This window comes from Artemia sp. Qi Xiang Cuo, chromosome 7 (genome assembly GCF_049724085.1).
Source record: "Artemia sp. Qi Xiang Cuo chromosome 7, ASM4972408v1, whole genome shotgun sequence".
NCBI lineage: Eukaryota > Metazoa > Arthropoda > Branchiopoda > Anostraca > Artemiidae > Artemia > Artemia sp. Qi Xiang Cuo.
The window spans coordinates 30,999,402-31,025,804 of record NC_142800.1 but is presented as its reverse complement, the minus strand read 5'-3'; the positions used below and the strand labels follow the sequence as shown (position 1 = coordinate 31,025,804).

The window sequence follows — 26,403 nt, the reverse complement described above, 5'->3', positions numbered from 1 at the left end:
CTTCAGTTATAAAATATGTGTATTCAAATAATTTTTATACTGATGTATTTTAAGTTTCTCATTTGCAGGCTGTGCCCGAGTCAGCACATGAAACTTTGAAATTTAAAGTTTCAGGAAAGATTATCAATATCCATGATAGGCTACCAGACATTGGAGAAAATGATGTTTGTTTTATTGAGACATTCGTACCGCTTGTTGGTGGAAAAGGAGGTAAAGTTTCTTCGATTGACTTTCTATTTAATCAGTATGTCAGTATGTTAATCAGTATATTTTGAAGTTTTCAGGATTACAAAGCAATTTGAGTATCTATCCAGTTTTTGCGTATGTTAGATTTTCTTCTTTAAGCAAAAATCCAGTATATCTGATTTGTCCTGCACTTCTGTGACAGAATTGTTTGCAAAATAGAATAGCTCAACTTTTACATTCAAACTTACTTGGAATCACTCAAATACAACTAAATAGGATTTTCTTTCTTTTGTTTATCAAATGAACAAAGCAAACAAAATATTTACACCATACATAATAAATAGGCCTATGTCTACCATCTTAACCACTCTTCTAGGCTGTCCGGTAACCTGACTCCAGGTTGTCTTAAGGGGTAGTCCTGTACAAGTTAAAAAGACAAGAGCACTATCATCCAAAATAACAACCTACATGATTTGACAGTTATTTTTAAATCAGTCCAATTTCACTTTTAGTAGAGTTGTCCTGTTACCTACAACATAATCCATTAATTATCAATCCTTCATAAATTAATGATTATCCTTCCAATTCCACAGAGAAGTAATAAATTACCATAAATCACTTTATAATCATCCTTCAATAATTTATAATTAAGATTAAATAATAAGGAGTTTAACAACTTTAACCAAACTAAAATTCATCCTTACCATACATTTTATCCTTTAAGTAATGCTTAAATTTATTCAGATCTTCACTTCCCATCATTAGTTATCTTATTTCACATCATTAGTTATCTTATTTCAAGGTGTAATAGCTCTATGGACAAAATATTTTTTAGACCTGGATTTCATCTCTAGTGGAACATGGGACTTATTCTTTCCTCAAATATGGATACCATGGAAATATGGTTTTATTTGGAAAGTATTTGCTAAACACATTGAATGTAAATAATTTCTGAGACCACATTGACTAATCATGACAAAACGAAAAAAAAAAAACAGTAAACAAGAGAGAAACGAGGATAAAACGAGCCAGTGAAAAACGTAGACTATAATGCGAATATTTTGGTCAAGAACTTCGCTTTACCGTCCTCAGTGCACGATAATAAAATAAAAATTACTAATAAAAATCCAAGGATAATATAAAAAATCAAACCTTAAAACAAACACATGAACTAAAATATGAAAAGGTGACCCTCTCAATGTAACGGTGAAAAGGTAACTGAATAAAAATATAATACTGAATGGCAATTCAATTTTTCAATTTATACACAGTATTTTTAAAATCTAATCGCTTCCCAGGTAAGACACCATCACAGATTTTGTTAGTTTGCAAAGTATGATTTTGTTGATTTATATAAAAACGATCAGAATTAATTAGTTCAGTGTAAATCGGGCTTAAATAGGTTGCTCCGGTGTCTCTATTGAGAGCTACCTTTCGGTGAATGTGCTTTTTTGTATGTCTCAACTGCTCCCTGAAAACTTGCATCAGACCTTTAACGGGGGTAATGATGGAGGTGTTGTCAAATAAAATGAAATGGTGTTGATTGTCATGGATATGTTGATCCAAGACAGAATCAAAACTCTCAGGCCTTTGGTGTAGCTCCATAGCTTTGTCGATTGAGGACCTGTGTTTTGACAACCTATCCCCTAATTGCTGGTGGGTTCCTCCAACATTGAAACAACCGCAAGAACAGGGAACCCTATAAACACCACTGCCTAAAATGGGGCTCGTTCATCTTTGCTGCTGTTAAAATAGCTATGAATTTTAATAGAATTTTTGAAGGTGACATTTAACTTATGTTTTTTTTTAGAATTTTTTGTAGTTTGTCACTTAATTTGGGAAAATAGGGTAAAACAGTAAAGACTTTCTTATCACCCACCAAAGGAATGATATCTGTTGGAGGTGTGGAGACTTTGGAGGTTGTGGAGTTCATCCTTTTCTGCCTTTTTTTTGTCTTTTTTCTATGATGGATTCCAGTAACTTGATGGGATATCCATTGCAAAAGAAAACGTCCTTCAGAAAACTCAATTCTGGGACTATATGAGCTTTTGAGCATATTCTTATTATACGATTGACTAAAGATATAACTGCTCCTTTTTTTGACGCAAGGAGGGTGGTTGGAAGAGAAATGCAAATACCTAGCATTATGTGTAGGTTTTCTATTAATCAAATATTCAAGGCTGAGATATTTATTGAGGATGAAGACGTGTAGAAAAGGCAGTTTATGATTATCTTCTAGTTCTAAGGTGAACTGAGGGTAGAATCCAAAGTGTTAAGATGAGTAAAAAAAAGTGTTAACACTTTCATATAGCAGTACTTTACATATCATATATGATGCTTTTTGTTCCTGTTGCACTTGCTGGAATTAAATTAAATGATACATCTGATTTCCCTCCCCCCCTATATAACTCCAGAATCAAGCATCATCTTCGCTCATTTTATTTAATTATACTGTTCCCAATGCTGGAAAAAGTGTTTCACAAATTTTTCTGAAATGGCTTCATCACCCAAGACTTTCCTCTAATCTTGACCAATTAGTTCGTCTGGGGCCGTATCTAGGTGTGTTATTCGGTAGCTGGCTTTTACACCCCCCCCCCCACTGTCACTCCTTCTCCGGAAGAATCTCCTACACTCAAAATTGAGCAGCAACAGAGAAAGTGCAAAATAGGTGCCTGAAAATGTCAATAAAATGTCCTAAAGGGTAACAAAAGGATAATAAAAAAAAGTTGGATATAAAAAAAGGATAAAAGGATATTTGGATAATAGGATAAGCTGGATAAAAGGATATAAAAAAAGTTGGTTGGTGTCTAATCACTTTTACTTATTATAAAGGACCAGAACTCTCACTATTGTCAAAGTCCAAGGACTTTGTAGTAGGATTGTTATAAATCATTAACTTCAGATTATTATCAGATTTCATTTTCTTTCCATGGAGCTGGTCTGTTTCACTTGCACTCGCTGGAAATTGTCTTATGATCTATGGTTTTCTTGGTGTACTTCTCTACTCCCTTATTTCTGGTGTAGTGACGATATGATTGCTGCAGGATGTCATAAAAATTGTAAATTTCGCCTTCACGCTAGTATTACTTGACAGCTCAGTTGTCTAAATTAACTCGACTAATCCATTTTTACACTTAAGTATCACATCATTATCAGTTAGAGGGCGTATATATATATTTTCGATCAAGATGTGTCTTGATCAAAATCAATTTTGATCCCATATTCAGAAAGAAAATCTTATGTGCTCTGTTGTATCAGTTACCACAACTTTCGGTAAAATTCATTGAAAATTTGAAAACTCATTATTCAAACAATTCGTAGTTCAGCTAGTAACTCTTTTAGGGAAATTAATCCATGAAAATTAACCAAAAGACACCATCATATTTAGCTGCTTATTACTATTGAGTTCTAGAAGGTAATAGGTCATGTGCTAGAAAACAAGCCATATTGCTTGGAATTTTTTTCTAACTGTACTTCCAGAAGATCCATGAAAAATCGAAACTGGCATAATCAATGAGGCACATGGTTGTGCTAGATTTTTTTTGTGGAAAGAGAGAGGAGGTGAGAAGTTTGAAAAGCACATAAATTGTAGGAAATCTGGATGAAATGAAGGAATAAGTCATATAAAGTGACGAGATATATGCGAGAGGGGAGGGGGGTCAAGATGGCCTAGCAGTTCTTTGAGCAAACTTCAGCCTTTTTCCTGCTTTCAATGCTATAGCTATTTTGTAATTTATATACAGAGTGAACGTTAACAACAAAAGTGCAAGATATGAATTCCAATGTACTAAACAAATGCAGTACATGTTCTAAGCATCTAGTGTTTCCATCAAAGGCCGACCTATGATAGTGTATTGACAGTAATGGTGCCAACCAGGTGGTATCTCTCGAAATATATGGAGTAATTTCTGTGGAAATAACATTTTAATCTTTTATCCGGATCTTGTCCTTTCTTTCGCATTTAAAAACTATTTCGGGTCATCCTCAGAAATTCTGCTTTGAACAGTTACTTCTTTGCTAGGGTGTGCGGCCAGAGACTGAAAAGCTTATTTGTTAGATATTTTGGATGCTTAGGTGTGAACACAGGGTAAAAAAATGTTGTGTAAGTTAGCATTCCAGGTCACCAATAGTGTCCCCAAACAAAACGCTATAAATAAAATACACAAATGAGACGAATCCTAAAAAAAAGATTGATAACACTTTTGACAATTCAATAATTAAAAATTATCTGATGTTAAAAACAGGATGTGAAAAGTCACTCAAGTAGGCTATTAGACGTCGTCTGTTGTAATTCAGTTGGCATTATGTTAAATTTTCGGAAAACTTATATGTACCACCCATCCCCTCAAACTGCAACCTCTGTCATTTGACTCATTTCACTTTTCTCTATCTCATTCTCTTTTTTCTATTTTATTTGGCTGTAAATATATTTAGAGGTTTTTGTATTTTACAAGAGGTGCTATAATGCCTTAGCGTCTTTGGCATTATATTGTCTTTGTTCATAAAGACTCTCATTTCCTCCCGAAATGAAATACTGATGTGCTTAGTCGAGTTCTGAGAGAGTTTAAGGATTATAATTTCCTTGCTGGCAATATTGTTTGCCAATATCCAGCATGTGAGCTGAGTTACCTATTTCAAGCATTTAGTGTACGGAAGCTTAACTTGCAGGGTAGTACGACAAGGAGAAAAATCCCATGAACTAGAACATATATCTTGATTAAAACTACATAAGTGAATTTATCGTGCTGGCTCTGATAACTCAAAATGTGGTAAACCCTACCACCAGAGTTCTATTTTTCTGAATAAGGCATCAAAATTGATTTTGATCAAGACACGTCTTAGTCGTAGACGTGTTGAATAGACCAGCTCCAAGGAAAAAAAAAATTAAATCTGATGATAATAGGAATGTAATTATTTGTAACAATCGTAGAAACATCCTAAACCTTTTTCTAACAAAGTACAAAGAAGAATTATTATGAATATAAATTTTAGGAAGCTTCTGGAAATCCAAGAAAGCCATGACGTATAGCTAAAGAAGTACTGACTGACATGGGTCCTGGTGCCCCCTTTTATGAAAATTTCCCCACCTCCGAATGTTTAGGCCTATAGGCAGGTATGGTTACGGTCTTGTGAATGCCCGTAAAAACTTAAACCTATACAATAACTTTGGTGCAAAATGATATTTGGAGAAGGAATGTTCTTGCCCTGGAATCGGTCTATGGACACCCCCCCCCCCCCACAGCTAAAATGTGAGGCATTTTGATCTAGCGATATATGTTTTTGATTTTATATACCCTTTTACTGGATTTATCCTCTGAAAGTTTTCTCCTACTGGAAACATCATCTGAAATTACCATATCCCTACCCTAAATATTGACCCCTGCGCTCCCTTTTCTATATAAAATTATTTTTGTCGTTTTAATTTTCTACTTCAATTTAGGCTTTGGATCTATGCTTCGTGCCATTGGTGCTCAGATTGAAAAAACGACCAACCGTGAAGCCTGCAGAGACTTAAGTGGCCGAAGAATAAGAGACATTAATGAAGAAAAAAGGTTATTTTTTGTTGTTTCCGAACGTTTAAGTTTAAGGAACATAAAATACAACGCATATACAACTTCCGCTTTCGACGGATTCAAAGCCGTTTTTATTTGCCAGCTCTAGTTCAAATATCTCCTTCCTTTCTAATGCAGTCCTTTTCATAATTATAGTATCAAATATTCAAAACAGAGGAAAAAGCCTGTAATATTTCATTAGCATAATATCCTTCCTCCTCTATAATAAAAAAAAATCGCAAACTAACGTTTTTTATTTTATTAAAGGAGAGGAAAATGTTCACGGGGTTAACGCTATCGAGTGTTTATTTGTAATATGGCGGTGGCAGCTACGCGAAATGACCCATGAATGACTTTCAGAATCAGAATCATTTATTAACATAAGAGCTTTCGTAGTCAGGGTTTAAATCCCGACTAAATCGCGCTATTATTTACAAAGTGAACAAAGACACAAAAAAATTAATACACATGTCACTTATTGTAGACAGAAACATAAAAAGGCACAAACGAATTAAACCTGAACAGATTTTTTCAAGACTAAACAAGAATCCAACTTTTTAGACCCATTCATCGGAGGAATCCATAGGCTAGTTTTGAAATTTTATGTAGGTTAGGTTAGGCCCTTTTTAGACCCACCACATAAAATCACTTATCTTTCTGAATTAGTACTTTCCGGAGTTTGCCTACCTGTTTGTAATTGTTATGAACATTCAATAAACAAAATAATAAGTACTAAATTCTTTCTTTATTATCTTTCATGTCAGTTTTATCCATTAACCTTCCATTAATGGATAGCTTAATATAAATAATAGAAACTTTATCTTCTCATGATAGCATTTTTCAGCAATACTGAAATGGTAATATTTGTAGTATCAATAACAGTTTCAGAACAAAAATACACTAGCCAGTAACTACTAGTTTAAAATTAAAACAATTTTTGCTCGTTTCCTAAAAAATTTCGTTGTGCAAGATATAATCATTTATCCAACCTGTTAATTTTTGTTGATTCAGGTTTCTAAAATTGGACATTAAAAAAATAGCGGTTGCTCCGTTCATGTATCTTGTCAAAATACAAAAATCAAAGACTTTTGCTTCTCATACATGATAATGAAACTTGTAGCTAGCTGTTTACCATTTGGCTTGGTTCTACTAAAAAACATTTAATCTTATTTAAAAAAATAGTCTATATAATCTATATTCCTTTCTTTTTCTAGTTGAAGCCTAAATTGCTGTATAATGATAAGTTTCGAAAAGATAGACAATAAAAAAATTAAATAATTTCTTAGACCACGCTGCCTTTCAATTCGCAGAATTTGACAAATGAAAATATAGAGAGAAAACGGGTATAATATTGTAAACAAAGCAGTTGACACAACAAAAAAATTATTTTTCTACTGCTTTGTTTACAATATTATAATTGTTTTCTCTTTATATTTTTATTTGTTTAAATTCTTAAATTCTGGAGGTGAAAAGTGTCAAAGGCAACTTTGAATTTCTTTTTTTGACTAGGCCTATCTCTGTTCAATAAATTTGAAGGAGGCGGAATTCTCATAGTGTTTAAGACAATTGCAACAAGTGAACTTTACATTTTCTTAAGCTGAAGAATAACTGGATGCCGTTTTCTTTAAGAAGAAACATATCCTTTACATCACGCTGCAGTTTTTTCATTATCATGACAGTATAATTTTGTATCTTGGAATTTTGTTGTTTTTTGTTGTGCAACTTGCCATGTCAATATACGGTACCTTTTGTATCTGATAAAGGCATGGAACATTCACGAATTTTTGTTTGAAGGATTTTAAATTATTTTACGAAGAGAGACAAACGGTCTGTTTTTAGTTGAATCATAAGCAACAATTCAGGAAGAAAACAGATAAATTTTACAAGGTGTAGACTTTTTAAGAGTCTTTTAAAATATAAATGTAAACGACAGATGATGGCTGTGTTCTTTCTCGGGATTTACACGAGAGTCAAGACTAAAAACTCGGTCTAGCTCATAGGTCAGTTCAATTAGGGTAGTTAAAACGGACATCGACCTGACTATTTTGTTATGTTAAGAAACTTGATTTAATGTCAAAGAAACAGGTGTAAAGTGAAAATGAAATTACAGAATTAAGCATGAGTGCGTTCTCTTTATTTCTTTTCTCTTATGATTGAGAGAGAACAAACTTCAAATTACTTGTGGATTTCCTTCCCTTAAAGGTCTCAACTTCACAAATTTTACTTCATGTTTTATTTTTAGGTTAAAAGACTGGATTGCTAAGAAGGCTGATCGTGAAAAAGAAAAACAAGAACGGAAAAAGGCGAAGTTGGAAAAACTTTGCCAAGAGACAAAGCACGAGTTTCATGATCCAACGTATGATAAGCAGAGATCAGAAATTTCTGATAAGGTCTACGAATCCGTTGAAAAAGGTAATATGTGTCGCCAGCGGTTTCCAAAATAATTAGTAGAAGTCAGGCCATGTATTGTTATCAGTTTTCATTACTGTTAACAGATGCTACAAAACAAAAACGATAATAAATAGTGACATCAGAGAAACGTTCTAGGTCTAAACTACAGAGTATACCTATTTAAAGCTAGTTTTTGTATACCTATTTAAAGCTAGTTTTTATGTTCCGTGTTGGTTGGGAAGGGACGGAGGAGGGGTGTATGAAATTAACCGATAATAATGAATACACTCATCATCAGAGCTGGCAATTTTCAGTGACGTTTTATTATCCTAAATAGCGCACGATAATGTTAATCAAGCACGGAATCATGTTGTTTTTCCTTCCAGTGCTTGTTACCTTCACCATGGAATATCTTCCTTTTACAGCTTTTATCTTTTATCTTTTTTAGCTTTTTTTTTTACAACTTTTGCAGTTTTAGCTTGAGAAGCTGCAGTTCTGAAACTATGGTAGAGTGCGTTTATCCGATTTTTTTAGATTTTGATTGCAAAATCTTGAGATATTGCGACACTTTTCTAAATGATAATGCAGTCGATGAATAACGAATGAGTAAGCGTTACGTTTACTCTTACGTTCTTTAAAGTTTTTTACCCCTACGTTTTTTAAGCGTTAGTAGGGTACACGGGACAAGGTGGATCAATGTTATTCGTTAAAGTCAGGCTAAAGTACATTTACTAGTTAAAGTACTAGTTACAGTAAGGCTAAAGAAAGACTTCTAATATCTCAATGTAGAAATGGTATTTTTTGTGGTGTGTGGTCAAGTTTTTTTTTTGCCTAATATTAAAGAAAGTATTGGAAAAAAAAATTTCATATATATTTTTTTATCTATTTTTTTTTTTATATAAGATTTTGTTTATATTTTTTAAATATAATTTTTTTTAGAATTATAGGCGAAGATATAGTTGCTACTTGCAGCGCAGCCTGTCAGACGACAAGCATAAAAATACTGTAACCTCTTTGTCTTGGTCAGATAAAAGTGTTCCCCCTACACAAAATCAAAGTCGCCTTGCATCTACCTTCTTTTATTTTGATGGAATAGTAAACAGAAATGAATGCTATCCATAAACAAGTTTCCTCCAACGTTACCGACATTGTCAATAAAATTTAGTAGATTGTTTATCGCTCCTCTACTTTCTGCAACGAAGATTAAATAGCAAATTTTTTAAATTATAGGAACTCTGTATCCACGATATTTAACATCAATCTAGTTGATTGTTTGCGGTCAGATCAGTTACGTATTTGTCACCATACCCCACCATTTTAGAGTCCAGGACTACATGACTCACTGCTATTAGATAGATTTCATCATGCATTAAAAGACAAAAAAAGAAGAAAAAAAGAGAATGAAACAACTTAGATTAAGTGTGGGACAAAGAAGGCTACCTCAATACCATCAGAAAAAAGAAAGACTGTTCCATCATCAAAGCCATGATGAATGAAAGAACTGGGGATTATTAATTTATTACAATATTTTTCTTTAATAGTTCGTCGTTTCAGATGTTAAATTTTCATTTAATTTAAGCTTGTTTGCTATGAAAGGAATTTGAAATCTTATTGAAAATCTGACACATTCATAAATCTCTGAAGGGAGTCTAAATGTTCCAAAACGAGAAATTCTAAAACTCTCTAAAGGGAATAAAGTATAATTTTACTACCTTTTTCATGCAGCGGGAAAACTCTAACATTCTTTCATCTATTAGAAAAAAACCCTGAAGATAGACATAAGTTTTAAATATGCACACACACACTTTTTGAAACAAATTTCAAAACATCTTTCCTCACTTATTCTAAGATATTTTACTGTCATGTTTTGTAATTTTTAAAGTGTATAATCTGATGTTGTGTATTTCATTCTTATTTCGTGTAGACGATACATTTTCTTAACTGATTTAAAAAGTGGCTGAGGAATCCATAGTCTTCTAGGTAGACATTTCTTGCGATGCATTTTTATCGTTAGAATGCACACTTCTTAATTAACCCAACCTCTCTTTTATCATGTCTGCTTTCAAAGCCTAGATATATCTTGGTAAAGAGAGCCATTCGAGCAGAAATTTCTGATATAAATTTTCCAAAAGTGTATGCATGTTTTCGTAGAAATTTAACTTTTATTGATGCTATTAAGGCTCCAAGCTGTTGCCCTGACATAGTTCATGAAGCAAAGGGTGACACGTTCAAAACTCAAGCAAGAAAACTTAAAATAGATTGCATCTTATTGCAGCTCGTGTACTGTACCATAATACTTTTTCATGGGAGCGGTGGTGGGGGGAGGGCAGATTCAGAAAAACACCCAAAAAAGGATGTTACCCGTATTAGAGAAAAAGGTCCTTATAAATCATTGGAAAAATTATATTGAACATACTGTCAAATATTTAAGAATATACTGTAATATTTAACATGTAAATATTTAAGAACATACTGTCTCTAAGACACAATTAGTTTTTATTTTGGAACTTTTCTGCAACAGTATTTTTTTCAGCAATGAACCTTCCATCAACCTCCTCAACTGCAATTAAACGAAAAAGCGAGAATGATGAAACAAAAGTTGCGAAGAAAAAGTACTTGTGGTAAGTCACCTATGTTTACTTTATATAATACACAAAATCAGAGTAATAATCCGGATAATAATTAAGGCTTATATTCTTTCTCAGTGCGCACTCAGAAATTAATTATGGGGGGGGGGGGCTGACCGGGGGTCCCCTCTGCCAATCAACCGAAAACTTTAAAAATTCCTTAGAAAAAAAAAAGTATTTTACGGCATTACTTTAAGTTTATTTTAGTTCTGAAAGCAAGTTTTGAGTAGTGATTATTCGATTAAATAATAAAACCCAGCAGATTAAATAAGATTTCAGGTTTTATTTTGACAAAATCTTTATATCAGCTGTCTTACAATACAAAATTGAGTCTTCTTTGGGTCTTCGTCAGTATGGATAATACACTGTCTATGTCAACTGAATTTCCCTGTGGATATTGAGATTGGCTAAACAACTTAGCCTACTCTTAGACATCGTGTTTCTTTGGTGTACCTTGATTCTCCGAAGAGTGGAAAAGGAGTGCTCTGCTGTGCTGGTCGATAAAGGCATGGTGATAAAAATCTTAGGATATGGATGTTTGGAAAGCTGGTTTTTTCACAAATATTTTCAAAAATCAATTGCATTGACGTGGTGTTCGTTTCGTTGGAGAAAAACTTGCCAAACTTTCGTTTCTGCCATCAAAACGCTTAAGTTGTTGTTTTCCAAATCTTCGTAAACTTTAATCAACTTCAAAAACGCCTATTTCATCTCTTTAATTTCTTCACTATTCTCTGGATAAGTATGAAGCAAGCAGTGAAAGCCTTTCAAAATGTTCTTTTGCTTTAAGAGACGTTCTTCGATGCAGGAAATAAAACTTTCAATCCAGGGTATGAATACGTTAATTCTATAAAATTGTTCTGTTGGTTCGGCTGAGACATTGCTTCTGTGTGTCTGCCTCCCAACAATCCTTGGAATACTAATTGTAGTTTCATTCAATTTGGCCATTTTTTGTGCCTCACCTTAGCCTTAACTTAGCCATTAGAAGACTGAAAAACCTTTATCAACTTCTTCTCTTACTGATTTCAGACTCTGAAGTACACAGTCAGCATAGTTCAAAGCAGCCCTGAGATCCACATTACTTGACTGTAGCTTTTGACACAATACCAAAGTGCAGCTGAGTAGCTTTTCAGCTGATAATAGAGCTACAATATACTCTGACATATAGCTGTAAAAAGGATATCGACCCCTGAAGATGTGCCCTTATCATCCCACTTGATTTCTTGATTTGTTCTAAGGATAAAATGATAGGGTTGTACAGCTCCTTCACGCCGAGGACACCATCATGCCTTTGAACCCGTCTGGTTGGTCATAGCTGTTTGAGTTTTTGTTTCTTAGTTTTTGGTGCTAGGGTTTCAATTTTTCTTTGGGGGAGATTTTGCCTGTTTGGTCTGTTTAAAAAAAGACCATACTTTTACAGTTGTGCCAAAACAATTTCTGATAGATCTGACCTCTGCAGCATTTGTACTGGTTAAACTAAGGCTATGTGACGCACAGTGTACATATACTACCTTCGGGCAACGTTTCTGCGTAACAGCCTGGTACCTTAGACGTTTCCGCTCAGGCTAATGCGCCATCATATCCTTGTCCTCTCAGATCTTTTATTTTGAAATCGCACCCTTTCAACAGTGTTTCTATATGTTCCTCGCCAGACAAACTGCAAAAACTTTCATTAATCTTCTAACCATTCCTCGTGTTATGAAAGACATGCCTCACAGACAATGAAAACTGTACTTGAGTCGACACTTCTGTAGTCTCATCAGTTAACACACTGAAAAAAGTTGCATCTTTAACAATTCTGTCTATGTGACTTTTTATTACTTTGTCACAAGCATCAATGACTTGGTTTTGGATGTTCCGGCTAATATAAGTGGCATTTTTACCACAGGACTTGAAATGGCCTCTATATTTTTCATCACCTGCTTCAAGACGCATCTGCAATAGGGCTCTAAAATTCCACTCATTATCATCTGGTATTACGTCTAAGTTGAAGTCTCCATAGTCTCTGTGGCCTAGAAGAGCTTTTTCCTGTCGTCCACAAAAAATTACTGTTTCTATTGCGGATTTTAACCTCTCCGCATTTTCTTTCACCTGATTGGATTTGCCTACATCTAAAGATCTGTCTATGGGATTCATCTTCCCTTCCACTACTGTTTTCAAATTGTTGAGATCGATCATGGAATTTTTGTGGTATTGTAAATGAGACTATGGTTCCAATTTTTTAATAGCCTTTTTCCAGTTTTGGAATCATTCTTGGACAAGCTGGCCTGTTTTCTGGGATGATCTCATACCCACTTCAGCTGGATCAAAGGGTTGACAATAAGTGCAGTAAGCTTGGTTTTCTATTTAGAATATGACAACAACTTATACTTTTGCAACCAGGAATACAAAACTTCCTCTCCTGCTTTCCATGAGTCGTCTCTGGAAATTTGTAGTTGGAAGATGGAGCCCACCAGTTTTGTAAAGCATGTAACTTCTCTGTGTCTGATGGCCACTTATTTTTGTAAAAGGAATGTCTATTTTACTGCTGCATTCTATGTTGACGTTGTCCGGTGTTTAGCTGGAGCTCGAGGCTGAGGTACCAAGCTCATCAAGAGCAGGACTAGCCAAATTCTTTCGATCAGGCTCTCCAAACTAAAAAAATATTAACCGCCCTTAATGTGAGAAACGGAAAACTTTTTCTATTGTTAATTTTTGTACTGTTAACTGTCAGTGCTAAGTTGCTGTACAGTTCAAATAGTTACACAATTCTTCCAAGTTAGTTTTGTGTATTTTGATAAATTATTTACTAATCCACCGACTATAATAAATTAAGGCTACCATATGAACTATTTTATTGAAGTGTGTTAATGTGTTATGTTGTTTTTCCATATTTTCGAGATGAACCCAAAATAACAAATTAATAATAATAAACATATCCACCAACATATTACTTTATGTTTGTCACAGCATAAACTATTTTACATTTTTATTTTAATGTTATGTTTTATTGTCATTTTAGTTTTCAGGTACCGTAGTTAATCTCCTCAATAGATAAATAAACAAAATTATTGTCAATTAGATTTACATTTTTAAATTATTTATATTAAAATTATTCAATTTACTAATTTTCCAATAAAAACCCATCTTATTTGGGCACTGTAAGTCGTGCCGGATAAATGCTAATACATGCGTGGTATCAGTATATACATTAAACTAGTTTATCGTACACAACCAAAAAATGAAAACATCGGAGTCTCAAAGCAAAGGTAAAACATAGTCCCAGTCGGCCGATTTGGGCTCACAGTGAGTAGTGGTGACTGATCAGTTCCTTCCTGCTCAACACAAGGCGAGCTAAGAAGTTCGTGTCAAATGAATGTAAGTGTAATAATATATACACTTACCTTGCCGCCGCACTCTAACACTCTCATTTTTGCCAAAATAATCCTTCAAAAGCCGTTTCATAGTGAAACATAAGAGTTGACACTAGACACTTGCACTTGTAATCTCTGTCACTAATAAAAACCAATAACAAATTACTTTACGCGAACAAAGAACATGGGCCAAACAGTGACACAGACCTCAGAAGGCGAGTGGGTGAGGCTTGCTGCTGGCCGCACGTAGTTGGGGTTGGGTTGTGGAAGGGGAAACCGGTTTCTTTCCACCCGTCACCACAAACAAACAAAGCAAGCGCGCGCGAGGAATGTTCCTTTGCGGAGTCTGGAATATATAAAATACGTTTTGTTTATTTTTTACTGCATTTCTTAGGAATAGGAATGCAGCAGTGCAGCTATTTATTTCGTAGTTGTAGTGAATTCCCGCAAATCAGTATTCAGTATGCGATGTGTCCACCATTAGTGGATTTATAAACAGAATGTATTTTTTCTTGAGGGGGGGGGCTACAGTCCCTATAGTCCCCCATGGGTGTGCTCCTATTATTTCTAGTAATGGTTTATTTGATTAATTGGCGGTATCTTTCAGTTTATTGCCTTGTTGCTTATTATAGTTTTTCATCCTAAGTTTGTCTGTTACAAACAGGTTTTTTGGGCTTTTAAAAAACAATTTCAAGCTTTTTAATCTTTGATGCAGAATTTCAATGTGTTGAACCTTAAAAGTGTAAAAGTTTTGAATCTTACATGTTTTTTCTAAATTAGAAATAACCAATGACATCTAGCATTATCACCAATATTGTAAAGTTAATTAGACAAGGCGAAATTAGAATATTTGTTGTATTTTTTCTCTTTTTTACTTGTGCTTTGAACGGTACCCAAAGTAAATAACAACTCTCATAGTAGGACCAAAAAAATCATAGGCAGCGCAATAGCGCTGCCTAAGTAAAGAACGATGTTGGTGCAATGTATTATTTTTCTTTTCTTGGTTTTAAACCAGGACACTTCGTATCGAAGGAGTTGTCGTAGAAACTTCGAAAAGGGCTCATTCGATTGGAAATTGGAGTGGCTTGTCCACCTTTTAATAGTCGAAAGTGATTGGAAGGCAACCAACATCCCTTCCACGCCCACCATTTCCCCAAACACATCCAATCAAAATATTGAGATAGCCATTTTGCTCAGCGTAGTTGATTTCCACATAGAAGTTATGTTTTTGAGACCATTGTAAGTTGTGCCCTGGGGGCATATAAGGTTTTAAAAAAAGGCTCGTTCGAATGGAAATTCAAAGGGCTAGTGCCCTTTTTAATAGTCGAAAGTCATTAGAGGGCAACTACCCCCCCCCCCCCCCCCTTGCCCACCTTTGCCCCAAACACATATAATCAAAATTTTGAGATAGCCATTTTGTTCAACCTAGTTGAAAGTTCTGGAAATTAGGACTTCGAGAATGACAACCCCCCCCCCCAGCCCTCAGGGCAAGGGTTGTAAGCTATGCCCTGGAGGCTTATAACGTTTTTTTTTATATAAAGCGTTGTCGTAGAAACTTCAAAAAGGGCTCATTTGACTGGAAATTGAAATGGCTAGTGCTCTTTTAATAGTCGAAAGGGATTGGAAGGCAAATAAAACCCCTTCCACGCCCACCATTTATCAAAACACATCCCATCAAAATTTTGAGATTTTGTTCAAAGTAGTTTAAAGGTCCGGAAATTATGTCTAAGAGCATGACACTCCCCCACAGCCCTCAGATTTGTAATTATACCCTGGGGGCATATAAGGTTTTTATTCAAAGTTTTGTCGTAGAAACTTAAAAAAGGGCTCATTCGTTTGGAAATTCAAAGGGCGAGTGCCGTTTTTAATAGTCGAAAGTGAGTTGAGGGCAATTAACCCCCCTCTCACGCCCACCTTTTCGCCAAACACATCCAGACAAAATTTTTAGATAGCCATTTTGTTCAACTTGGTTAGAAATTTTAGAAATTAGGTCTTTGAGGATGATAAACCCATCAGAGCCCTCGAGACAAGGGTTGTAAGTTGTGCCCTGGGGGCATATAAGGTTTTTATAGATAGTGATGTTGTATCATCTTCCAAAAGGGCTCATTCGATTAGAAATTAGAGGGACTTGTACACTTTTTAATAGTCAAAATTTATCGGAGCATAACTAAAACCCCTCTCACACCCACAATTTCCCCAAACATATCCAATAAAAGTCTTGAGAGAGCCATTTTGTTCGACGTAGTTAAAAAGTCTGGAAATTATGTCTTTGAGGATGACACTCCCCCCACCGCCCGCAGGTCAAGGGCTGTAATTAATTGCCTGGGGGAATATAAGTTTTTTTTTTTTTATAGAAAGCGTTATCATAGAAACTTCAAAAAGGAATCATTCGAATGTAATTTGAAACGGCTAGTGCCCTTTTTAATAATCAAAAGTGATTGGATGGCAAGTAACCCCCCTCTCACGCCCACCATTTCCCCATACACATTGAATCAAAATTTTGAGATAGCCATTTTGTTCAACCGTAGTTGAAAGGTCTGGAAATTGTGTCTTTGAGGATGACAACCCCCTCACAGCCCTCAGGTCAAGGGTTGTAAGTTATTCCCTGGGGCATATAAGGTTTTTATAGAAAGTCTTGTCGTAGAAACTTCAAAAAGGGCTCATTCGATTGGAAATTCAAAGGGCTAGTGGCCCTTTTAATAATCGGAAGTGATTGGAGGGCAACTAACCCCCCCCCTCTGACGCCCACTATTTCTCCAAACACGTCCAATCAAAATTTTAAGATAGCAGTTTTTTTTCAACGTAGTTGAAAGTTCTGGAAATTAGGTCTTTGAGGATGAACCCCTCCCCCATCCTTCAGGGCAATGGTTGTAAATGATGCCCCTGGGGTATATAAGGTTTCTATTAAAAGCGTTGTCCTAGGAACTTCAAAAGGGCTCATTCGTTTGGAAATTGAAAGGGCTAGTGCCTTTTTTTAATAGTTGAAAGTGATTATAGAGCAACTAACGCCCCTCTCACGCCCACCATTTCCCCAAACACATCCAATCAAAATTTTGAGATAGCCTTTGTTTAACGTAGTTGAATGTTCTGAAAATTAGGTCTTTGAGGATGACAACCCCCTCACAGCCCTCAGGGCGAGGATTTTAAATTTATGCCCCGGGGACATATAAGGTTTTGGTAGAAAGTGTTGTCGTAGAAACTCAAAAAGGGCTCGTTCGAGTGGAAGTTTAAAGGCTTAGTGCCCTTTTTAATAGTCGAAAGTGATCGGAAGGCTTGACATTTTTATAGTAAAGATCGATGTGGGTAAAATATATTATTATTTTTTTCTTTTTTTTTGTTTAGACTGGGGCACTTCGTATCGAAGGAGTTGTCATAGGAACTTCGAAAAGGGCTCATTCAATTGAAAATGCCCTTTTTAATAGTCGAACGTGATTGGAGGGCAACTAGTCCCCCTCCCACGACCACCCTCCCATTCGCCCATTATGTTGAAAAACTAAATGTTGCCTTAAGATTAATTCAAAATGCACTGTGTTAATGCTAATAATGCTAATGCAAATTTGATAATGCTAAAGGCATCTCAGCAGTATCCCAAGAACGACTGAGGGTATTATGGTTCAAACTTTCGGGGCTACTTCTGCTCTTAAAGTTTAACCAAATATGCTCTTAAAGTTTAACCAAAATAGCGTAAGTGTATCCAAGCTATCAAAGAAAGTAAACAGATTTTTTTTGTGGATAGCATGAAGTTTTCTATTTTAGGTCAACTGTAGGAGGTATGAAACTAAAAAAAACACTGCTATTTGTGTCCAGCTTTTTAAAAGGGTGTATGTGGTTAAAACTTGCTGAAAATTTTTCTACAGCATACAAATAGCAGGACAAATTATAAACTCTTAAAAAACGAAAAGATTTAAAGAATTATTTTCTTTTTCCCTGAAAAGACTATGTCAATATAAAACGAACAGAAATTAATTACAAAAACTTCTTTCCACAAAAAGAAGTTTTTCAAAGAAAAGTAAAGAACTCCATTAAACCAAAAATGATCAAATATAAAATCAAATAATCTACAAGCGTGATACTAATACAAATCAGCATCGATAAATAAATGAAACCTAAAACGAACAAAAATTACAACAAATAACCGAGTCAAACTTATAACGAGCAGAAATTAATATGAGTAGGACTCAAAACTCCTATGCCTTCCCAAGGCCAGAACATAATTTGCACTTTACTGAAAAAACATAAATGTTTTTACTTTCATAATTTTAATAAATCTTGGTAGATTGGTAGATTATTTGATTTTATTTTTGATCATTTTTGGTTTAATAGAGTTGTTTACTTTTCTTTGAAAAACTTATTTTGTGTAAAAAGCTTTTTTAATTAATTACTAAAAAACAAAGATATCGCCTTATAAGATACAAACTAAAAAACATTTTTTCCCTATCTAGGGTACTATAGTGTAGCCAACAACGCAGTATTATACGGTTAAGTCTATGTATCGATGCAAAATCTTCTCTTATTGTCTTAACAGGCAAGCTTTAACTAAAATTTATCTCTATTTTTATTGATTTCCATCGGCAGTTTCCTGCTAAGAACAACAACAAACAAACAGAAAAATGAAATATTACTCATATTTTGTCATGTAAAGTAACCATTTTTTTTTTTTTTTTTTTTTTTGTAACTGAATAGAGTGAGTATATAACAGTCTATCTCACACTACTTGCAATGAATGATTTTTAAGAAAAATTTGGTTTGAAGGTACTGGTGATTGCATGAAAAATAACCACAAACACGGTTTTCTGAGCAAAGATAAGCAAGAAGAAGAGTTATAGTGATTCTGCTAATTCTATCAACGGTACAGTAGGATGAAAACAATAGATGGTAGTCAATATGGAGTTTGTCCCATAACATTCCTTCATCTGAAGGAATGCATTCCTCCAAAGAAATACATCCCCAGGAATGTAAACCAGGAAAAATATGTATAGAGCTATCCTCCCCCTCTCTTGAAAAGTTTTAACAGCACGATTTGAAAAAAAAATGGCACTTGAAAGTTACTCTTCAAACAATTAAGTTATGCACCTCGTTCAGGGGCTAATTCTAATTTTAAAGCTTTGCTATGCAGTACATGTTACAGTTTATGGTATTGTGTATCTATTTGAGGGGAGCAACGGCTCCCCTCATATTTCTGATAACTATGGAAATGCTATTAAAGTGGACAGTAGTTACACTAAAAACAACTGTTTTCTGCTTTTAAGTTTTTTTTTTTTCATTAAATAATTTGTGGTAATGAACTGCAACTAAGGAGCTGCTTGTGCTAATAGTAAGTGAAACTCCAAAAAGGTGAATTATGATAACAATATTAGTTTTTTATGGTCATCCCAAATATTAAATTTTTTTTTTAATTTATTCATCAGATGCCAAGAGCCTGAGAAAATTCTCTTAATTTTCGAGAAAGGGAGAAAACACCAGCATTATCAAATTCATCATATCAGAGAACCAGGTTGGGAATAAGGATTTCAAAGTTGTTTGCGCCGGTTAGTCACAGGGGAATCTTGGGTTCAGCACCAACAGAAATATATATATATATATATATATATATATATATATATATATATATATATATATATATATATATATATATATATATATATATATATATATATATATATATATATATATATATATATATATATATACATATATATATATATATATATATATATATATATATATATATATATATATATATATATATATATATATATACTACTACTACTAACAACTCACCGCAGCACCAAGCGGCCTGAGGCCAACACAGCCACGAACGATCCTCCTCCACCCCAATCTAATCAAAGCCTCCCTTTTTACACCCGCCCACGAAGTTCCCATTTCCTTTAAATCTTTCTTTATGACGTCCTCCCAGCCCAGACAGGGACGACCTGCTTTCCGTTTAGCCCTAGACGGTGGGCCAAAAGGAACAATCTTCGGCAATCTGTCATCCTTCATCCATACAACGTGCCCTAGCCAGCTCAACCGTTCTTTCATTATAGCCCTAGAGAGCGGTATTGAACCATATTTTTCGTCTAGTCTCTTGTTCGACATATGATCAGTCAGCTGGGTAACCAGAACAATCCTTAGGTAATTTATCTGGAAAACATTTATCAAGTTTTCATCCATACTTCGTATCACCCTTACTCCAGAGCAATGTTTCAATGATATCGTCCCTGTCGCTTCTAGGATTTTAGTCATGATTAGTAAAATACTTTTCCTATTCTTTCAACCTTTTTTTAACTGTGAAAAAACATCTTGAGCCTTGGCTCTGCTATATTTAACATCTTAACTGCTCCCACCATCTTTACTAATAATACTACCAAGGTAAGTGAAACTGCCCACCTGATCAATCTTTTCATTACCCACAGTCACCTTTTCATCTTCACTTATTCCTAGCCTTAGTGACTTAGTCTTCCTAACATTAATTTTCAAACCAATTCTAGCACCCTGAACTCGCAAAACCTCTAAAACTTCATTCATTTTGCTCACACTCTCATCTAGGATGCTTAAATCGTCAGCATAATCCAAGTCCAGGAGACTTTTTCCGCCCCTTTTGATTCCGTGGTCTCCCATTGCCTTTCCTGTGCTCCTTAAGACAAAGTCCATCAAAATAATCCATATAAAGGGGGATAGAACACAACCCTGCTTAACTCATGATTTAATACAAAACCAGCTGCTAACCTCGTTTCCTACCTTAACCGCAGTAGTGTTATTCTCGTACATAGTACTAATCACTTTAATGTATTTGTCTGGTATACCATACAAGGATAAAACCTTTACTAAAGCTCTTCTATCAACAGAATCGAACGCTTGCTCGTAATCTATAAAACTGAGGACCAAAAGTGTTTGACAACTCAGGCCCTTGTCAACTATTAACCTAAGAGTGAAAATTCGGTCGACACATCCTTTACCTTTTCTAAAACCGCACTGCTCTTCTCTTAAAACTTTGTCTACAACATACTCTCAGTCTAAAAAGCATCATATTACTAAGCAATTTACTACCTAAAGACACCAGACTGATTCCTCGATAATTGCCACCCTCACTTTTAACTCATTTCTTACATTGTGACTTAAATAATATTTTCCTAAAATTGTTAGATATTTCCTTTTTTTAGAAAATAATGTTCATAATCTTCAATAACTTATTTCTAACCTCAGAGCCACCATATTTAAGAAACTCATTTACCACCCTATCAGCACGTGGAGCCTCATTATTCTTTAATCCTTTTAGTACTGTTGCCAATTCCTCCTCACAAAACAAATCTTCCTTCACATCTAAATTATCAAAAACCTTTTCATTTTCCTCTATATTTTTCCCTGCAACTCTATCTCGGTTAAGCAAGTTCTCAAAATGTTCGGCCCATCTCTCTTTAGTTTTTTCCTTATCGCTAATTGCGACCCCATTCCTATCTTTAACTGGGCAAGTCCTGATTGACTTCTCCCTCTCAATTTTTTAACATGCCAGTACAGTATTTTACTATTATGCCGTCTAGTTGCATCTTCCAGATCCTCAGCAATTTTGTCTATGGCCTCAACTTGAAACCTCCTTAGTTCATATTTTAATGTTTTCTCCACTTTCTTTACATTCCTTCTGTTTTCGTATGATCTATCACTCAGACAATTCATGTACATGTGCTTTTTCCTTTCTATTAAACCTAAAGCTTTTTCACTAATTCTCTTAGGTGCAGTCCTGGCTTTCTTCCCTAAGACACCTTCAGCAGCTTCACAAATTATTTTCTAAAATTATTCAAACCATCTTCCACATTTTCAAATTTAATACTCTCCAGTTTAGCATTAAACTGTTCCTGGAAAGTTTCTCTCAAATTCTCACCCTGGAGTCTACCAACATCATAACTTCCCGGGAGGTAGTTACCGTTCCGATATTTAAGTTTTAAATTAACCCTTGACGCTACTAGATGGTGATCTTTACTTTTAACATCAACAACAGCATCAAACTGAGTATAATATTTGGGCTGGTCCTAAACAGAAAAAAATTCATTAATTGTAATTTTGATGGTTGAGTCTACTAGTGTATGAAAATTTGCTCGATTATAGATAAAAGGCTAAAAACCAAAGAAAAAACGAGGAGTTTTACCGTTAGTCTTTACTTTCAGTTTTTAAATTTTCATTTTCTTTCATTTTTACGAGTATTATGCGTACAAAGATTCCAGATTGCTGCCTTCACATGGCAGATCCTGACATAAAGAGATCATATTGCTGCTCCTGTACAATTGTTGAATACTTTGGTTGCAGGAAGGGATAGGGGGAGGGGGTAATGCATCAGAACAACCAAAAGATAAATAAAACGTAGGATTTAAAGAGGGCCTGCTAAAAAGTTTTCATTAACTACATGCGAATGTCTTGTCTTGTAAATATGTTGTTGCTTTTGCATTTCTTATTAATCATGTTTGTGTTTCATTACAATTAAGGTTGTCAACCTTATGTTTAATTACCAATAATACCTCTGCATTTTTTTTTGTAACCCCCTTTTATATGTTAGCATTTAGTTTTGTCGGCTTAGGTTGAAACCCAAATATCCTAATCCGGATTTCGCCCTTACCCTGTGGTCTGATGAAGTTCAAATTATGAATAGACATTGATTTTGATTGTAATACATGATATTCGGTCTGCAAGCAACTGCTTTGACACTCTTCACCCTACTACCAACACCAACTTTTAACAGGAAGGTTGCGTGTGGTGCCGTGTTTGAGCTAAAATCATTCAAGATTTTTATTATGGACCAGTCCCAATGTGTTTGTGGCTCCTCTAACAATCACATCCTTCCATCGCCAACTTTGTAGCAGAAAGGCTGATATTTTGTAGCTTGTTTGGACTGGAATCAAACTAGTATCATCAGAGCACAAAAGTGGGCCTGTTGCTCTCCAGTGTCCTCTGCACCGCCAGCTTTTTAGCAGAGAGGTAAGGATGTTAGGCCTTGTTTGAATCGGAACCAAGCAAATACTTTCAATTAGTATGATTACAGAACCAAAATAACCCATCGCCCTTCCACCCCCCCCCCTCCACCGTTTAATTTTGGGTTGAAGATAGGATTATGGCTTGTTTAAGTCGGGGCCGTGCACGGATTTTTAATCTGTATTAATTATGCAAGGATTGTAGTGGAGGCAGAGAGTGTGTGTGTGATCTCTCAACCCCCCCTCCCGAAACATTAAGTACTGTGGAAAGTTTAGCATATGAACAGTGACTGAATATATGTGAAAAATCTCGTTTGAAAGTGTTCATTTTGCTTCAACTTAATTGCATAAAAAGTGATGTTAGTATGAAGGGTAAAAATTGATTACGAGATTAACCAAGAAGAAGGTTAAAATTAAAACATTAAAAAAACTTACTTTTGATGAAGCTTTTATCTCCAAATACGCTAAAAAGCCAAAAAAATCCCTACTATTAAGATAAATTGATTTTTTTTACACTTAAAATAGAAGCTTGGGGAGGTCACGACTAAACGCCAGATTTTTCGAGTTCTTATGTTGAGATAGTCATGGAGGTAATAATGGTGACTTGGTTGTTATGTTCACATTAATAGATGTTGTGTCAGAAGGTCCTTGAATAGTTGTAAACTAGTTTGTGTCTTCCTACACTATTTCTAGTCTAACGCTTTTTTCATCTACAATAGTTTTTTTTTTCATACTAAAAAACTCCAGTTTATCTGATCAGTAGGTATTTATTTTTTTAAAGCCTCTTTAGAGAAATTTGTTTTATAAAGTTTCTTTTTTACTCTCATATGTTTTCTGCATATCCGTTTTTCTTTAAAATAATATTGTCATTAATGGTGCGTATAATATGTTTTTTGGCCATTTAACCATTTTTGATTTTAAAGGACTGGTGTGGACGACGATTCTGATTCTTCCATTGACTCCGAGGCTGAAGCTGGGGAAGCTAGCATAGAAGCTGAACCTTTTCTAATATCTGAGTCAAGTTCCACATCAATTGAACCAGTTACTCCCCATCACGTAGAGGAAAATATTGAACCAGGAATTTCTGTGAAGACAGAGGTGGCTATGATGCAGGTTAAAGTTGAAGAGAACGAACCCGTCCAAGCTGAATGTAATAAAAAGCCTGTGTTTTCTGTCGTTGGCTCTGAAGATGTGAAACTTGAAGTCGATGGTGAAATTGCCCTGCCGACCACAGAAACATCTGAAGAGGTGTGTTTATTTTTCAATTAACTCCCTTTACACTTAACTTTCAATTTCAATTAATTCCCCTTACACCTGATACTCGAATTGGACGTCACCGTCGTGTATAGATAAGTGAGTAGCCAGAATGAGACCTGTAAAAATTCATATTCTTTGAAGACATACCCCCCAGTCAAAACAGTATAATCCGAAAAAAGGCAGCTGATTTCGTTTTAGAAGCGTTATGTTTTATAAGAAACAAAAGAATATAGCAGAGCTTGATTTTCGCTTAATGTTCTTTGCCGAAACGTTTATTTGACAATATTCGGGTCAGGAAATTTGTTCGAACAAGACTATCTAAACAAGGAAGAAAAGCTATCCAAACAAGTTTAGTTGGCATTAATTGCGAACTGAACTTTTAGCTATAATTATTGGCTAGCTCTCTTTCGTGTCTATTCTTTTTCTTTACTATTACACTATAAAATAAAATGTAGGCACACATCTGTAGTAAAACACATCTAAAATAGAAATTTAAGTATCAAGAAATAGATACAGTTCGATTCCCCGCTATTAGAACGGACTTGTTGGAACAAGAATGTGAATATTTCATGGTCTATCATGTTCAGTTGAAGAGTCTGATTAATGGTTTACGTAGTGCAGGTACCGACCTCCTGATTCTCTGCCTTTGGCTGGGAGATCAATGCGTGGCTGGTGACAAGTCATCCGGCGCTCCACGTGTTTTTCCCCCAGCTTTTTTTAGGCATCCTTTTTGAGCTGGGTCGATTCTGACTGAGCTTACAGAGTCATACCGTTGACTTGCTCCTCACCAAATAACTAGTGATAATCAGGGTTCGACCCCCTGCCCTCACGGACTAAGGATTTAGATATAACTAAAACTGATTACAAAAATAGAATAAAATTAATATGAAAAAATTGTGAATAGCGACTTTTCACTAGCTCTGACAGCTCTGTGTCATTTACTTATTTTATACAAAAGATCTATAAAGGTTGAGCAACAATAAACAATATAAAATAAAATATAAAATGATAAAATGACACTAATTTAAATGATGAACAAGACAAAACTGCCTTTTCATCATAAAAAAATACAAGAAGAAAAACGAGAAATATCAGAGAAAAATGTGTATAAAGGTTGAGGTTGTAAATATCTATAAAGGTTGAGCAACAATAAACAATATAAGAGAAAAATATGTAAGGACGAAATCAACGGAGACGTTGGATAAGAGGATAGCAAGAGGACAAATGCGCATAAGCCATAGGCTACCCTAGAGATTCCTATACTCTATATCCATCTCTGATACAATATCCGAAACACTCAAATTATTCACTAGAAACCGGTTTTTGTTTACAGGAAGATAGAGACGGAATTTACATAACTCAAAACAGTTTGTCCGAATTCTAACTACCAATCTTAAGAATTGGGTAGAAACCTAAAACATATAGAACAGAGTGTTCACTAAAGATAGAGTGTAATTTGGCCAGAGCACGTCTATTATACCTACCTCGGTTTGCAGCAATATCCCCATTATCAAACTGGGCCGTTTTACAAGTATCGGCAACAGCGCACTGATACAAACGAAAGGGTGTCAATAATCGAAGTACCATTCTACTAAATAGAATCTATAAGGGGAAAGTGAAATTCTTACACCAGATTGGAATAACAGTAGCACAACTATAGGAGAGATAGTCACATTTATCTACAGTAGCAAATGATTAATATTAGAAAAAGCAGCAGAAACAGTAGAAACTACTTGGGAAAGGGAAGCTTTGCGGAAGTAGAAGAGCAATCGAGAGAAATCAAAAATCGAACTAGACGTTTTCAGTTTTGATATACCAGAACATTTTGTGATCGGTCTAGAATTTTCAAGTTAAAAGTCCTTAGGGTCAAGGATTTAATTCTTGAAAATCTTGTATTGGTTTTCCTTTTATAAGTTTTTTTTTATTATTGTTTTGTTTGTGTTCGTACTCACATTTATCTTAAAAAAAAAGGCAATTATTTGAGTATTTTTGAAAGTGATGGTCTTATAAACTTTCACGCTCACAGGGGGGGGGGGGGCTCACAAACTCACTCCCACTCACTTATTCACTCACTTGCTCACTC

At 34.9% G+C, this 26,403-nt stretch overlaps 1 protein-coding gene across 2 annotated transcripts in view; it reads left to right on the top strand.

The window, feature by feature from the left end:
* The window catches only part of LOC148950159 (splicing regulator SDE2), a 47,849-nt gene that overhangs the window by 16,186 nt on the left and 5,260 nt on the right, over positions 1-26,403 (top strand). For both annotated transcript variants that reach the window (XM_089091479.1, XM_089091478.1), the window contains exons 2-6: positions 69-210; positions 5,627-5,738; positions 7,981-8,150; positions 10,663-10,750; positions 23,987-24,311. In XM_089091479.1, coding sequence (XP_088947605.1) covers positions 69-210; positions 5,627-5,738; positions 7,981-8,150; positions 10,663-10,750; positions 23,987-24,311 — 837 coding nt within the window. The remainder of the gene's footprint in view (positions 1-68; positions 211-5,626; positions 5,739-7,980; positions 8,151-10,662; positions 10,751-23,986; positions 24,312-26,403) is intronic.